The sequence below is a fragment of the Lipotes vexillifer genome, unplaced genomic scaffold (genome assembly GCF_000442215.2).
Source record: "Lipotes vexillifer unplaced genomic scaffold, Lipotes_vexillifer_v1.1 scaffold1041, whole genome shotgun sequence".
Classification (NCBI taxonomy): Eukaryota; Metazoa; Chordata; class Mammalia; order Artiodactyla; family Lipotidae; genus Lipotes; species Lipotes vexillifer.
In genome coordinates this window covers 3,580,123-3,597,942 of record NW_006775616.1, presented here as the reverse complement: position 1 = coordinate 3,597,942, position 17,820 = coordinate 3,580,123, and the positions used below count along the sequence as shown (strand labels likewise).

The 17,820-nt window shown below is 40.5% G+C and overlaps 1 protein-coding gene across 1 annotated transcript in view; it reads right to left on the bottom strand.

The window, feature by feature from the left end:
- Positions 1 to 17,820, bottom strand: part of LOC103084286 (histone-lysine N-methyltransferase SETMAR) — a 33,566-nt gene that overhangs the window by 11,663 nt on the left and 4,083 nt on the right. The window contains 3 exon segments of the mRNA XM_007450041.1: positions 13,791 to 13,831; positions 13,834 to 13,928; positions 13,972 to 14,755. Of these exon segments, the coding sequence (XP_007450103.1) occupies positions 13,791 to 13,831; positions 13,834 to 13,928; positions 13,972 to 14,755 (920 nt within the window).

Here is a 17,820-nt window from a genome sequence, read left to right as displayed (position 1 = left end):
CTCCCATTTGCGGAGCACAGGCTCCGGACGCGCAGGCTCAGCGGCCATGGCCCACGGGCCCAGCCGCTCCGCGGCACGTGGGATCCTCCCGAAACGGGGCACGAACCCGCGTCTCCTGCATCGGCAGGCGGACCCCCAAGCACCGCGCCACCAGGGAAGCCCCAGTCCCTAGATTTTTAAAGAGCTGATGGAGATGGAGACTGACCTGCGGAAGGGAGGAGATCTCTCATCTTTTCACTCTGATTGTTTTCTGAATTTCTACGGCCTTTATTACGAATTGTCTTATTGGGACTTCCCTGGTGGCACAGTGGTTAGGAGTCCTCCTGCCAATGCAGGGGACGCGGGTTCAGGCCCTGGTCCGGGAAGATCCCACACGCTGCAGAGCAACTAAGCCCATGCGCCACAACTACTGAGCCTGCGCTCTAGAGCCCGCGAGCCACAACTGCTGAGCCCTTGTGCCACAACTAGTGAAGCCCGCGACCCTAGAGCCCATGGTCTGCAACAAGAGAAACCACCACAATGAGAAGCCCATGCACCACAGCGAAGAGTAGCCCCTGCTCGCCACAACTAGAGAAAGCCTGTGCGCAGCAACGAAGACCCAATGCATCCAAATATTGATTAATTAACTAATTTTTATAAAAGAAGTATCTTATTAATAACTCCATCAAGTTTCATTAGAAAAATATTTATTATTTTTTAATTATAAGAGCAATAAAATGCATAGGGTAAAACTAGAAACTCTAAAAAAATATTCAGAGTGTCCTTCATTCTGTGAGTTCTGCTCTTTACCCAAATCTGTGCCAGCAGGTAACTACTATCAACAGTACGTGTACCTTTCCAGGCTTTTTTCTATGCATTTAAAAACACGTATTGTACATGTGTCTATTGGTATATATTGAATACAGATGACTTTTCAAAATATACATAGATGCACACAGAAATCACACACAATGTATTCAACTTATATTTGGTTTTCATGAAACAAAATCGAGTCATACTACAAATACTGTTCATTTAATATATTTTGTACACTCCATGAAAGTAATATATAGGTCTAGCTCTTTTTCAATAGCTGAATTAATGACGTTCATTTATTTAAGCATTCCCTTATTTATGAATATTTGGATTATTTTCAATTTTTAATGTTAAAAAATGTTCCAATAAACCTACCTGTACCTACTTTATATCTCTGCCAGTTTGTGCAGATATTTTCTGTAGGACAAGTTTCTGGGAGTCTAACTCCTGTATCAGAGCTTATGGTTATTTTAAATTGTGATGGATATTGACAACCCTCCTTTTATTGGCTGTACCAGTTTACGTTCCCACACACAGTGAATCTGCAGCTTTTTAACGCTATTTTTTCATCCTAAAACGAATCTGAGAACAGCCAAGGTAGCTCAGTGTAGGAAAATTCTTCTGTAGGATTCAGGAATAGTTGTCAGGGGAGATGAATGAAATCAAACTGAGGTCTTCATCTTGCCTCAGCACTGGAGCATTCCCTGCTCTCTGTGGCTGAAATACAACCCTGGGGTATGCTAATCAGTCCAGTTTTGATGGCAGATGACTCCAGTCTGCAAAAGTGATTCACTATTAATGGAATCAGTCTTGAGGAGTAAATTGTTTCCACTCCCCGCCCTGCCCACAATCCACAGTGACCTCTTTACTGCCTGTAATTTCCATGTTATTTTTCTCCTTGTAGTCTGGCAATCTGGAGCTCATCTCTGAGTTAATAATTCTGACCTTCCCTATGTATGGCTGGTTGCCCCTGAAAGTTAAAAAATCATAGTCTGAAGGTGAGAAACCCTGCATGCTCTCTAGCCTCATCAGCTTCCCCCTCCCCATCTCTACTCCATCTAGTGTCCTCAGAGCTGGTCCCTGCGCCATGCCTGGCTTGTTGTGTTAGAAGTACCCGGGTTGGGGGGTGGGTTGTCACAAATGCACTTTCCTGAGCACCCCCCGCCCCTACCGCCAGAAGACTGAGTTAATAGGGCTGAAATGAGGCCTGGGATTACATACTCCTCAAAATCCCCATTCTCACCTCCTGGGCCTCTTACCCCTTGGGAGCTTTAGTTGTATTATCTGTAAAATGAGGGCTTGAAGTATATCAAACTCTCTCCTGTAGGGGAAAGGAGGAGAGAGAGGAGGGTTGTCAGGAAAATTCTGCCTGAGACTTTCGATTAGGAGAGTTGCTCCGGGGAGTCACTAGTGTGTCCATTTTGGTGGAAACATTGGCCAGCAGATGGTGCTTTGCTTTAGGCTCTATTTCTTGGCTCCCTTCTGGAATGACATAAAACCAGATGCAAGGAAGGCAAGACTGAAAAAAAATGTATGTGCCTCTCTTGGCATATACCTGTGGTAGATCCCTCATTTCACAATCTTTAAGGACCCTTCACTCTGGAATTCTGTGACTGGGGTCCCTGGTGAAGTAAACCCAAAAGTGAAGCCAGCGACACAAAACTCAGCAGTAGCTTTTGCTTTATAGTACCTTTGTAAAACAGTAACAACAGAAGGCTTTCCTTGGTACTGAAGGACCGAAATGATAGCTGGTATGTTGTTTTATAAATATTTGTAAATGTAAAAAGAGCTAAATGACCTGAGTTTTTGACATTTGCTGGCATTGAGGAACTAAAGTCAGCCTGCTAGCAGTTTCACGATGGTGTGTGGCTTTTTGGTTACCCTTGGCACGTGCTTTCTCTGTTGGGACCTGTGGGTTTTGCAATATGAACTTGGAGCTTTGGAGCTTTTATATCCCATAATGTCTATAAGACTCATAATCAATTTGGCTTGGTGGTAAGGGATAAATTATTACTTACTGCTTTGTATGTCCTCAGAGTGTCACTATTTAAAAACAAATAAGCTGAAACTGCAGTTGGAGAATTCCAGCTTAATTTCTTCTTAGTTAAGAAAAAACTGTGAATAGCATTTATTATCACCGTAGACGTTTTATGGCAGTGTCAGGGGAGCTGGAAAAAGTGTCGAACGAGCCACAAAAGTATAGGTGTATTGTTAAAAAAGAAAATAGTCTTTTAAAGGAAAAAAAAATGTGAAACCATTTGACCTCTGTCCACAAATGCCTAATGAATACTTGTGCCTAAACCATTTTACATGATAGGTGCCAAAAACTGCCTCATAAGTCTCCTAAATTTTAAAAAACATATTTTTTATCCGGTATCGTAATGAAAAAGAAAAAACAAAAAAGAAAGACAAACTATACATTCATTCATAGCAAGTGAGAAAGAGACTCCTAAATCTTAAAAGGTAAAGCATAGGGTTAAAAGATGAATAATTCTGGGGATCTAATGCACAGTTTGTGATTATAGTCAATGGTACTGTATTATATACTTCAAGGCTACTAAGAGACTAGATCTTCAGTATTCTCACTGCAAAAAAGAATTGGTATTTATGTGACATGATGGAGGTGTCAGCTAACACTATGTTGATAATAACATTGCAATATCGATACATTGTGCACCTTAATCTTACATAATGTTAAATGCCAATTATATCTCAAGTTAAAAAAAAGCAGAAAGTGGTAGAAAAGCCTAGATCTAAAAGGTACTGCAGAATGTTACCCATGTTTTTGAAGTGAATATAAAGTTAATATGAGGCACATTCATTTTTCTACAAGCTTCTCATGTTAAACTATACTCTACAAAATACTAAACGTTAAATATTAAAGTCATTTAAAGATATACTCTACAAAATACATAGTGATAATAATAATAACTGATTTAAATTGGAAAAATAGTAAAAACTGATTTGAATGGGAAAAAAACCCTTTAAAAGTACCAAAATATCCTTAATCTCCCAGAAGAATCATTATTCTAAGCACCTCTGCTTCATGGTGAGAGGTCTGCTTGAATTAGACCACAGCGTCTACACTGTTTGATCATACTCTCCTTTGGTCATCCCTCCTATTATTTTCCTTTGTATGTTGTCATCAGAATGGCCAGAGTTTGTATCTGAAGTGGAAGAATATATTTGGCAAGATGCTGATGTACTTTCTGGCAATAATTCCAGCCCATGTGATATTCTTTGTTACCTTTTTTGGGGTACAGTCACTTGAGAACAAGGTGTTCTTTTATGAGACTTTAAATTGTTTTTTGATGGTCAAATAGTCAAAGAAGCATGGCTGAAGACTAAAGCGGCATCACATACATTCCTTTACACTGGGAATATAGTGTGGCAAAATCACGTTTATGTGGAAGAAGAAGCAAAATGAAGCACCTCAGCGAGTTTTAAAAATATATATTTATTTATTTTTATTTATTTTTGGCTGCATTGGGTCTTAGTTGTGGCATGCGGGATCTTTGTTGTGGTGCCCAGGCTTCTCTCTAGTTGTGGTGCATGGGCTCCAGAGCGCGTGGGCTCTGTAGTTGTGTCACGTGGGCTTAGTTGCTCTGCGGCACGTGGGATCTTAGTTCCCCGACCAGGGATCGAACCTGCGTCCCCTGCATTGGAAGGTGGATTCTTAACCACTGGACCACCAGGGCGGTCCCATGAGTTTTTTTTTTAAAGCATGTGCAATTTGGGGAAATAAACTCCTCCCCCCACAAACTTGTAAAAGTTTTGTGTGTGAGAGCCTTGTGTCCTATAGGCTGTTTCTCTCACAGTGTTTAGGATATGGTACCTCAATACATCCAGCTGTATACTCCAGAAACTGCAGTGTCATTCTTGACCTCTCCCTGTCTCTCATCTTCCACATCTAGCCCATCTCCAGGTCCTGTCGCTACTGCCTCCTAAATACCTCTTTGAATCTACTTTTCCCCATTTTTAATAGTCCAAGCTGCATATCTCTCCTGGACAAATACAAACCATCTCCTAACTGGTCCACCTGAATCTTCTCTCACAACTCCCTTCTGTCCTCCAACCCAAATCGGGTGTCCCCATTACAGTCAATTCTCTCTTTTTTTTTTTTGGCCGTGACTTGCGGCATGTGGGATCTTAGTTCCCCAACCAGGGATCGAATCCATGCCCTCTTCTTTGGGAGCGTGGAATCTTAACCACTGGACAGCCAGGGAAGTCCCTTTTTTTTTTTTTTTCTTTTTGAAATATAAATAATATCATGTACCCATTCTGCTGAAACTCTACCAGTGGCTTTCCATTTACTTTCAGGAAGAATATTATCTTAGCTTGGGCTACTCTGACAAAATACCATAGACTGGGCTTAAACAACAGACATTTATTTCTCACAGTTCTGGAGGCTGAGAAGTCCAAGATCAGGGTACCAGCTATTCAGTGTCTGGTGAGGCTCTCTTCCTGGCTTCATAGACAGTTGTCTTCTCCCTGTGTTCACATGGCTTTTCTGTGGTGTGTGCTAGTGGAGAGGGAGAGATACAGAGAGATGGAGAGAGGGCGAGGGTGAGGGAGGGGGTAGGGGGAGAGAGAGAGAGAGAGATTCCTCTTCTTATAAGGGCACTAATCCCATCATGAGGGTCCGACTCCTTTGAGCTCGTCTAAACTTAATTACCTCCCAAAGAGTTCTACTTCCAGATAACATCACATTAGGACCTAAGGCTTTGATGTATGAATTTGGGAGGGCGGGGAGGGATGCATTCAGTCCATAATAAACATAAACCATAGCATGGTCTGTAGAGCTTGGTGTTCTTAAAAGGATGAGACTCAAAAAGATGACACACAGAAATAACACAGCACAAGGCAGCACATGATAAGAGCAATGTGAATGGTCAGAAATTACATGGGTGAAGGCTTTATGTGGTTACAGCGTGTTGAGGTTATAATGTAATCACTGTGATCCCTCAAAGTATCATCAGCATCACCTGGCCACTTATTATAAATGCAGATTCTCAGGCCCCACTCCAGATCTACCAACTCAAAAAACTCTGAGATTAGGGCTAAGCAATATGTGTTTTAACAAGCCCTCTGGGTAGTTTCGATGGGTGCTGAAATTTGAGAACATTGGTATAGTGAATACTGTGCGCTCTGCGCACATCCCTCCGAAGGCCTGAGGGATTTATTCCTCGGCCGCTGAGAGTGCTATCAGCTCCCTTTCCACAGGCGGTCTGCATCCAGTGACTGGCTGATGCAGGACTGTAAAGGCTCCACCTCTCACTACAGCTAGTAGAGGCAGCCCTGAAGGGCCACCCCAGCTTCAGGGCTCCTTGTGGGTTGGCTGCGGTCTTTGTTGAGATTTCATTACAGCCCAAGTTCTCCTTTGCCCATCCCGCTTCCTCCCCTTCCATTCGATCACAGGTGCTAATCCCAGCGGCATCGCCTGCTAACCTTCCTGCACTCCAAGCTTCCTCTCAGAGTGTGCTCTCCAGGGAACCCAAACACGTGCCTCACAGAGCAAGTGGGATTTGAGTTGAGACTTTCAAGAAGGATGGGAAAGAAGTCACTAAGCAATGAAGGGAGGGGCGGAGGGGTGGGAGAGCGGAGCTGTCCTGGAGGAGGAGACCAGCATGAGCAGAGCTTCCCCCAAAGCCTGATGCGGAGACGGAAAGCTCCCCAGAGGGGCTATAGGTCATAGAATGAGAAGTGAGCAGTGGGGCCTTGCTGAAAAGCTAGACTGTGGGAGGCATTAAGGTGCTCCCATAAAGAATTTGGACTTCATCCTAAAGATGTCAGGTTCATCACGCCATATAGTTCATTCACTCAGTGATACCCATCAAGTATCTAGAGATTACTAGTATTAATACTACTAGTATTAATACTACTAAGTATTAAGTAGCTAGAGAGAAACTGGTGAGCAAAATTAGATCTGGTCCCAGTCCTCAAGTCCAACAGAGGAGCCAGGCATAAATCAATCACACAAACGCCAGATTTGTACACACATACCAAATTAAAGTGTTTCGAAGACTTAAGAAGTATAGACATAATGTGTAGACCCTTGAGACCCTCTCACTCTAACTTTTTCCCCCTTATTGGACTGTAAACACTTTGGGAATGAAGATGGCTTTTGGTCTCTGTTTCTCCAGAATGTAGCAGAGTAGGTGCTTGGAAATATTTGCTGAATTAAATATGAATTCAGGGACTTGACTTCACACCACCCAGCACATACTAGATACTTGATAAATGTTTGTGAATGAATGAATGAATTGAATTAATGAACAAATAACAGTTGTTTAGATGAGTGGGTGGATCAACCAGAACCACTTCCCAAGTACTGGTCTTGGCGAAGAAGAATAAGGACCAGGTGTCATGTTGTTTTTAAAGCTACGCTGATTTCATTTTAAGAACTGCTGGGAGATTTTAAGGGGTATGTGTCCCCCTTCCCTGTGCCTTCTCTTTCTGAAAGGGTAGTGATAGTAAATATTAGGTTATTGTAAATCCTCTCACTAGACAAAAAAAAAATCAACAATTTAGTAGCTAAAATGGTCTTAAACTAGTCAAAAATTTGGGAGCAATTCCTGCAGGGCAAGTTAGGGTAGTGGGAGGTCTGGTGTTTGTTGAAGATCTAGGATTAGTCTTTGAACCATCCTTGTTTCCACCCTCGATAGAGCTGAGAATGCATTCCGATGAGTGTACAATTGGGGGAGGAGGTGTGGGGAAGAGGTAGGTTGGTTACTGCAGGGGAAAGGAGAAAGAGTTTACTTTTAAGAGTTGGGGAAGGCAGGAGAAACAGATTGGCAAGCAAGCAGACACTTCCAAAATAAACAACAAAAACAAACCCACTTTGCCTTGAGGGTAAATGGAAGCTCTAATTGAGGGAATTCAATTATATTTAAATACAGGCTAGGAGAACTATGTCTTAGATTTGTCTGGAGGCCCTTTTCTGTGTCTGCCTACTATGTACAAATGCTTTGAGCTGGTGGTAGGTTAGAAAAAGAAGACAGAAGTGGTCTAGGGATGGAGGGAAGGTGGAGAGTGGGCTGGTCAGAGAGGGACATGGTGAGCAGAGGCCATGGGACATGTGGGGCTGGAATCAGTGGCATCAGCACTGTTTAACTGGCTGCCCTTATAAACAGGGAGCATTGAGTATGTCTGGACCAGATGACTAACCAAAGTTAGCAGAGCAGTACACAGCAGGGATGGTATTGTGGTAGATCAAGTAATTTGTATTTTCCCAGTTCAGCCATGGAGATTTGGCAGTGAGGACTAGGCTGGGCAGGTGGCCGAAGGAAGATGAATGACAAGGAGACAGCAGGCTGATGGAAGTGCTGGCTAGCCAGCTAGCAGCAAACAGAAATAGGAGAAGGGGGGAAGGAAGGAGGAAGAGACAGGGAAAAAAATAGAATATATTGCTGGCTCTCTTTTGTTATTTTAGCTGCCTAGTAGCCATGTAAACAAGCAGCATAGGAGATGTCGTGGTTGGGAAGGGGACGGTGAGAGGGCACGTGGCTTTTCAAGGTGGACCTCAGAGTGAGAAGATGAGTGAGAGATGAGGTGGAGACCGGGGCAGGGGCCTTCTGGTCATCTGAGAAGTTTGGGCTCCGTCCTGAGTGTGATGAGAAGTCACTGAAGGCTTTAAAGGCAGAGGATGCACTGTGGGGATGGTGAGGCCGAGAGGCTGTTGCCAGGAAGAAATGATGGAAGCATGGCATAAAACAGTAACGGGGCAAACTGGAACAGATTTGAGAGATGTGTAGGGCAGGGAATTTATAGGACTTGGTGACTGATGATTGGTTATGGAGAGGAGGAGGTAGAGGTACGGATGACTTGCAGCTTTGGGCAGTGAGGCAAAAACTAAGGCCATTAACCAAGTAACAATATGTACAAAAATAGCAAGGCTTTTTTATCATCCCAGGGAAATTCCAGGTAGTTATAAAGTAAAAGGGAGCTCCAAGGATGTTCTTCAGATTCTGTTCATAATTTGGCTATAATTAAATGATTAAAGACAAGTATCCTTTTATTTTATTGATTAACAGAACTCCTTTGGGAGCTTATTCTAATACTTCCGTAGCATTTACCACCAAGAAAGACTTACCATTATATGGACTCTAAATGAATCTTGACTATGATAACATGATAACGTGTGCGTTCGGTTCTGTGTAGCAGAGTGTAAACCCAGAAATATGCCTGTAACGATAACCAAATTTATATAGTACTTTATAGCCTATATAAATCCATTATTTTATGTGAGTCCCTGAACAGCCTTACCAGGGAAGCTAGTTTCTTCCCTCCCTTTATAAGCATCAAGGCCAGGACAGCTTATGGGAAATCCACAGGCAATATGTAGAAATATTTAAAAGTTATAAATCAAGTTTGACAAAAATGTCTTCATAACCACAAGAATGGAAAACATGTATAAAGTTAGGGTTTTTATATGAATGAAGTTGGCAAAATATCATATGTGACTAAATTTAATTATCCTTGCTCATTCCTGGGCATCCAACTGAGTTGGCAATGTTTGGATGAATAATAAAATAATGAGCTATGTGATTCATAATTTTTTATATATTTATGCCAAAAAATAATTATTCTTATTGTCCTTTCAGTAAAATCATAAATTGTGCTGTTATAAACAAGATTTTCACATGGTTGATGTTCTGTTAACAATGATACCAAATGAGACCATCTTTTCTGAGTTATTGTAGCTCTTTGTTTTTTGCGGTACGCGGGCCTCTCACTGTTGCGGCCTCTCCCGTTGCGGAGCACAGGCTCCGGACGTGCAGGCTCAGCGGCCATGGCTCGCGGGCCCAGCCGCTCCATGGCATGTGGGATCCTCCCGGACCGGGGCACGAACCCGTGTCCCCTGCATCGGCAGGGGGACTCTCAACCACTGCGCCACCAGGGAAGCCCTGTTAATGTCAATTTAAGAAAGCTTTACTCCGCTGAAACAGCTGAAAATAAATCATGAAATTTACTTATCATGTCCAAACATTGTAATGATATCATATCTGATGAATTATCATTGCAGAAAATATATTAATTACATCACATAAACTGCTATCACTTATGTTGTCATTTTAACTGTCTCTTAAATGTAATGAGAACCAAGTAATGTGATGTAATGTGAGGAACCAATATCAAACCTCTAGACCCACACATTTACAAATGTAAAAGTAATACGAATTGCTTAATATTGCAAAATACTTCTGTCTCCATGTGCAACTGTAACGAATACTGTACTGATTCGTGAGGAACCACACGAATCTCTGGAACCACAAACTTGAACAGAAAGAGAGGCAAGAAAATTGATATTCAATGCTACAAGGAAACATTACTTTGTTATTTAAGAATTGCATTCATGCTGTCTGAGAGGAAGGGTCTAATTAATCCATCCATGTTCTTACCAAGTTAAGCACTCCTACTGTTCAAAATCTCACTGCCCTGTGAAGCAGGGTCTATCTCTGATAGTGGTGATAGCCACAAAAAAATCACAACCTTAGACGCGGTCATGTTTTGTTTTGAGGACATAAAGCAAGTGGAGAAGAATTTCCTTGGGATCTGAGAGTGTTTATTCGTGAGAGCAACGTTCAGAGTTACAGGTTACCAGTTTCCAAGTGAGAGGCACCCGTATCTTCTTGTTTCATTTTCTTTTGACAGCTTTATGGAGATATAAATCACATAACATGATAGTCATCACTTTTAAGGGGTTTTTAGTATATTCACCCTAAAAAGAAACTCTGAACCCATTAGCAGTCACTTCTTATACCTCCTTCTCCACCAGCCCCTGGCAACCATTAATCTACTTTATGAGTCTATAGTTGTTTATTCTGGACATTTCATATAAATAGGATCATACAATTTGTGGCTTTGTGTCTGGCTTCTTTCATTTAACATAGTATTTTCAGGGTTTATCTATGTTGTGGCATGTGTCAGCACTTCACTCCTTTTCCTGGTTGAATAATACTCTGTGATATGGATACCACATATTGTTTATTCATTCATCAGTCAGTGGACATTTGGGTTGTGTCTACTTTTTCGCTATTACCAATAATGCCACTATAAAGGTTGCATACAGTTTTTGGTAGGACATGTTTTCGTTTCTCTTGGGTGTATTACCTAGGAATGGAGTTACTGGAACAGGTGGTTACTCTATGTGTAACATTTTAAGGAACTAACCAAATGGCTTTACAAAGTAGCTGTGCAATTTTACAACTCTACCAGCAATATACGAAGGTTCTGATTTCTCCACATCCTTGTCAACACTTGTAGTTGTCTTTTTGGTTATAGCTATCTTAGTGCTGCATCATTGTTTAAACGCTTTACAAGTGTTAACTTATTTGATTCTCCCAAAAATGCTGTATCCAGAAAAGGGAATTCAGAGTCAGAGGTTCAGTAACTTGCTGAACACTGACACACTGGAGAGGAATATGTAATAAGGAATATGTTACACAGAGAACATTATTTGAACACTCAAGGGAATGAAAACAACTTTGGGAGATTTTTTCCCCCTTTTTAAATGAGATCTTCCTGAGTTTAAGATAAAATCCTCTGTTCTATGCAAATTAGTCTACCGTTGATGTGCTTAATCCACTCCTGCCTTATGCTTCAGAGTTAGGCAGTATTGGGGCTTAATATTGAAAACAGGGAGGAAGAAAAATAATCTCTGAATATTCATTTCAATTAAGGCAAAATTTTCCATTTAGCCAAGAACAAAATCTATCAGCCACTGATATTTTGTGAATATTAATTTTAAATTTAAAAACATTAATTTAAAAAAGATTTGAAAAGTTTTGTCCTCCAAGTATGATCTTTATTATTCTTGTGCCAAAACAGTTTCCAAGGTACACGTTTCCACATTCTTAGTGAATTCAGTGGAAATTGACTTCAGAGCCATTTTTATGTTTTAATTCCATGAAGACACATAACACCTTTTAAAATTCTAATTTTATACTAATTTATAATTGTAAAAAAGTTAATGTTTTTTATATTAGGATAATAGTCAAGCAGAAGTATATCTTTTTTTAAAAATTTTTTTAGAAGTATATCTTTTAATGTTTGCTCTCAAAAGTAGAAGTGTCAACTTTCTTAGGAACATGGCAATTAAGTAAATGCAGTTAACTCAGTACCTAGAAAAGACTTGGAAGAGTCTTCAACTCTTACTTTAGGAATCTGATTTCCAGGCGACATTGCTATTTAAGAATAAACTTGTGGGGCTTCCCTGGTGGCGCAGTGGTTGAGAGTCCGTCTGCCGATGCAGGGGACGCGGGTTCGTGCCCCGGTCCAGGAAGATCCCACATGCCGTGGAGCGGCTGGGCCCATGAGCCATGGCCGCTGAGCCTGCACGTCCGGAGCCTGTGCTCCGCAACGGGAGAGGCCACAACAGCGAGAGGCCCGCGTACCACAAAAAAAAAAAAAGAATATACTTGTGTGTGAGTACAAAAGACTCCAAGGGTCTATATTCAGTGAGTTCTGTCTTTGGAAGAGACATCAAGATGGAGGATCCTGCTTGTGTCCTAACTGGAGTACTTCTGATACACAGACGGTGATATTCAATAGATACGGAGCACAAGGAAGAAGGAAAGGGTATCTGGAGCATCAAACAGTGAGCCACTCATGTTCCTTCTGTCCATTTCCTTATTGCCTCTTAAGTAGCTCAGTTACTAGAAGCCCTTGTGAGGAGGAGAAAGGCCATTTTAAAATGAGAGATACAAGCTGCCTTACAAAAAGCAGGACTGCTTCAGAGAAATCAGTTATAGAGGAAGGCTGGCAGGGAGAAATGATGAGTTTGGAGGAAAAATTCATTCTGTTTTAGACACTGCACATTTGTAGTCTGGGGCATTTTATGTGTACTCTACTATCATCTATTCACATGGAACTGTTCCTGATAATGTTATGTGAATATGCAAACCCTAACATAGTTACTATTTTAACAGTTTTATTGAGATATAATTCACATACCATACATTTCATTCACTTAAAATGTACAACTATCCTACTTATCATATCATACAGGAGTAGAGTGTTATATATAACATGGGTCCCTATGATATAACTTTGAAAGCACAGAGTCTCCTGGTGGTAGGGTCTAAATGTACTAGAAAAAGAAATTATAGATTTTTGCCTCTCCAGGAGTTTAAATTGAATTATAAAACTCCCATCACCTTTGGTAGTGTTGACAGGGTTATTTTCATGTCGTTAATACATGAAGTGAGGCTGTTTGAAGTTTTGAAGCATAACTTCACAAGCCTTGAAGTACAGCAGGTATATAGCAAAAATTTTACAATTTGTTTCCTTTTATGACTTTTCCTTATACATGGAAGTCGGTCTCATGGTTATATTTTTCACTATTGGTGATAATCATTAGGGTTTTAGCAGGTGATAATTAATCATGCCCTTTTCCTTGATATGTTTAGAAACAGATGAGAAATAAACTGCTGGAGTCATACAGAAATGAAAATACTAGCCTTATTACTGATAAAATTGACTGGAAAGGAAGGCTTAGGTATTCAGCCATCAGGGTTTCCTTGGATCACTGATTAGGTTTGGTGCTAGTACTAGAAAGTTCAAAATAACAGTGGCATAAATGATGAAGACACAGTTTCTCACCGAATAGTCCAGAGGTGTCAGATCAGGGCTGGTAGAGTGCTGGACAGTATACAGCCTCCAGACTCCTTTCAATTTTGCTGATTTGCTATGTGTGGCTTCCTTTTCCAAGGTTATTTTGGGGTATGGCATGGATGCTTCAGCTCCAGTTATCATGTATACATTCCAGCCAAGAAGAAAAAAGAGTGGGATAAGGGAAGGATATCTCCACTTAACGGCACAACGTTTTCCCTCATATCCCACTAGCTATGACATAGTCCCTTAGCCACATCTCACTAGGAAAAGTGAGCATTCTCGGCAGTCATGTACCCAGCTAAAAACTGAGAATTCTATGATAGAAGGGGAGAGAGAGTGTTGCTGGACAATCTGTAGTCTCTGCCACATCCCTAAGTTACAACCACTGGGCTCCCCTACTGTGAGGGGCAAGCTCCTTACCACAGAGCAGAGACTGACCCTGAGGGTGAGCTGCTTGTAGGAGGGGAAGCCAGGAAGGGCTGAGCCGAACACGCTCGATTCCTCCTCATTCTCCTCCACTGCGGGGCCAGACACGCTTCTGCTCTACTTTTCCTTCCTCACTCGTGTTTGGCTTTTCTAAGGGGCAGTACAGTGAGCTGTCATAAGGCAGGAACGCAGCACATGATTCAGCACCACAATAACAAGGTTTCCTTAATTTCCCATTATCCAACCTTTCTTTGTCTTCACTATCCGGTAGATTAAGAAATCTTCCTGAATAGTCATAAGAGAGTTCTTCTTCTGGCACAATGTCTTTGGCTGCAAAAAGTGCCAACTTTGGTACCATCGAGTTGATTCGGACAGGAATCATCAATAGGTTTGGCTCACAAGAATGGTTAAGGAATCTTCCAATATTTCCTACAGAGGTAGGATCAACGAACGTTTCCATTACCTGTCCATTATAAACATGCTCCCTGACGGCTATAATGTAATTCGAATCGTGTACTGTTTGTAACTGAATTCTTCTCTGTACTTCTGGGAATCCTAAAACCTCGCCAGCATATTCACAGACAAACCGTCCTTTTGGTATAAAGTCCAAGGTACGAAGTCCCCAGCCTTTGCGATCTGTCTTGAACACCTGGAGGTGGAACTGCAGACCCCGCTGGACCACTCTGTTCCTGCAGTGGTCGCTGCACTGACACAGGACGTTGCATTCGAAAACTGGCTCAGCACACTTTGCTTCTGATCCTATGTGTCTGAGGCATAAATTATCATCATAGTTCTTCTCACGACGGAGACAGGAGCAAGTTCCAGGGAGGCAGGGAGTTTTGAGACAAACGCATCCGGGAAAGGTTATTAGAGTGGGATCAGTGTCTCCTCCAGGCCCGGCTACATGATCAGGAGTATACTGCAAAAAAACCAGAAATACTGTTAAGTCAGCATGGCAGGTCATGTATCTCATCTGTATTTCAAGCAGCTTTTGGCTGAGACAGTTCCTAATTCCAACAAACAGAATGAAACAAAAATGACAAAATGCAATATATTACAATATTGCCTGAAAACATCTCTCTCCAATTTAAAAACCAGGGTTAATTTTGAGATTTAAAATTTGGTGGTTTCCTTTTAAGCAGTGGAAAAATTTATGTACTTTTCTCTTATCAGATATTGAAAAATTTGTAATCCACTTTGTTTCCCTGTTAGCTTTAGGTGTCAGGAAAATCAGTGCCGAATTTAGGTTTTGAATGCAGTTACGTGTTTTCTCCTTGGCTTTTATCTCTTTCACATTTATCTGATAATACAAATGCATATATGTATTTTTACTGTGAGTTACCTCAGATCCTTTCTGGGGATAAGAAAGTCATAAATGATAAATCAATGAAAAATGGCCTTTGGGAGAGTCTTCCATTGATTTTTTAAAAGAATTTTTAAATTTGAAGATTATCTAAATTCTTACATATTCTCTCATGTTTTTAAAAAATGCTATTACCTTATAATTCTATTTGAGTCTTCACAAAGTTAAAAGCAGAAATTTGGCAAAAAACTTGCAGAGATAATTCCAAAAATTGTCACATAATATTAATAGATATTGAAATTTATTGTAGATATATTATGTACATGTAAAGAAATCCTGTTCTTATTAAGTGCGAAAGGGAGAATACAAAAAAGTTTCTCTGTCTTTTAAATGTACCTGTATTTTCAAAATGTTACATTTATAAAATGTTATGATAAAGAAGTCTTAAGTCTAAAGTCTCTCTGTGAAACCTGACCTCTGGTTATTTCCTCACTGGCAGAATGAAGCATATTCTCAAACCCTGAAGATTACAGTATCTCTCATGAGCCCAGCATATTTCTTCATGTATAGAACAATTCATTTATTTATACTTGTTTTGTTCCAGAAAGGATTTAATGAAGCTTACAAAGAGGGAAGATAAATGAACAATAGGTAAGGAAAGTAAGGTGAAGGGAAAAATAAGTCGAGAGAGCTTAGACACACTAAGTGTGCAGCAGAAGTAGACTGGACATTTGGCTCTGCCCAAGAATAGCCACTTCAAAGAGGGAAGTATGATTATGTACGGCTTGTACTGTCCGTAAGGAATAATCTCACTGTTCATAAGCATTGACTGTTTCTAGTATGGAGATGGGAGAGAAATTTGACAAATGAGTCTGTCTAAACCATTCTTTTCCAGGACGCAGTTTCATGGGCTGTTTTTCATTTCATTCATTCTGACCCTCCATAAAGGCTGTTGGCATCCTGCCACATGAAGTCAGTAAGAGCAGTTCTGCAAGAGACCAGTCGACAGAATTTAGCATATCCAGAGGAACGTTTGAACAGCCTTTCAGTCAATTATCCATTAACACTGTGTCAGTACTTTTAGAAAAAGTATTGAGCAGCATGTAGTTATACTCCCTGCGGAGGCCTTGGTGGAGCTATGCAGTTAGGTGCAAAATCCTATACTTTAAAAAACCCTGAGCTGCGGGGGAAGGATTGACATCCTTCTGTGAAAGGGTGGTGAGTGGGCGTACCTGGGGGGGGAGGGGGAGAAGGCCAATACTGCTTAAAAAGTGATTTGGGGGTGGAGAGTGGAAATAGCTTCTCTTGTTTGTGTCGGTTCTTACAGCTTTAGCTTAGCAGAGATGTCATAAAAGGATGAAGGATGGCTTAGAAAAAGATGCCCCATCAGTCAAATTCAATGACTGCTGTCTTTTACAGAATCTACTTCCAGACTTTAAGAGTCAACTTAGAAATGGTTATTGAGACATTTTAAGAAGTGCTTGTAAAATGAAGATTTTACTACCACTCTGTTAAACTTTTCATGAAGAATTCTTTTCACTTGATTTGTTCTTAAAGGTGCATAAATTTTAATGTACTATAGAAATCACTAAACTCTAAGATGATTTATTTATTTATTTTTTGATGCAGATAACAACTTTTAAAATCAGCTCTGACTTACTGTAGTTTTCTAACCAGGAGAGCATATTATTCCTTGTTGAACTTATTTGCATATGGATAAATACTTTCTGGAAAAAATATTATTATTTGCTTATTTAAGATTTTGGAGAATCTGGTGATACATTTTTAAAAATTCTTCAATTTAAACTTTTTGCACAATCTCAGATCCTTTAGAGACTTAGATTACAAATGGTAGCTGATTCCAAATGAGCTGCAAACACCGTCCAAAGGATAATAGAGACTTCTGGATAATCTTCCTGTTTAAAGAGAATATTTTTTTCCCCTTGATCGATGTAATCATTGACCCTGATACCAATAATAATCACAAATCATTTTATCTCTATATGTTTCCACTTTCTCCTTCATAAAAAGGTTGGTTAAATACCATTCCAAAAAGATATTTTACCTGATTTAGAAAAATGGCTATACTAAAGAATAGTCTTTTGAAAACTGTGGTCTGATTTAACATATCATTATGTAATTATCTATCTTTTCAGGTATCTACATATTGAAAAGTTAATTATTTTTTTCAGAAATAATCTGACATTTTATTCAGATATTTATATGCCATATAAACTTAAATTCTGCATTTCAGAAAGCTAATGTTAAGTGTGTTACAAATTATGAATCAGCTGGCATCAGCTTACATACTCCCCATTTGTAACACTCCTTCCATAGTCTGTACCCTACTCCCTGGTACAAAGCCCAGGACCAAAGTGATCCAAAAAGGGTGTTACCCTGAGAGGTTTTTGTGCTTACCCTACGCCAAGGAGAGATCAAATCCTGGACATGTTTTTAAATCTATGCAGCATCTATTCTTCTTCTGATGAAAGCATCCTGAGTCTTCCCAGGGGAACCCTTCTCACTCTTGTCTTAATGGTTTGCATGGGGCTTCAGGTTGGGTGGGCCCTAAACCTGGCTAATCAGAACATCACTTGCTCTTTTCAACAGTATTTTTGGTTCATGGATGGGCACAGGACATAAGCCAGGTCGATGAAATATAATTCTGGGACTCCTGCTGA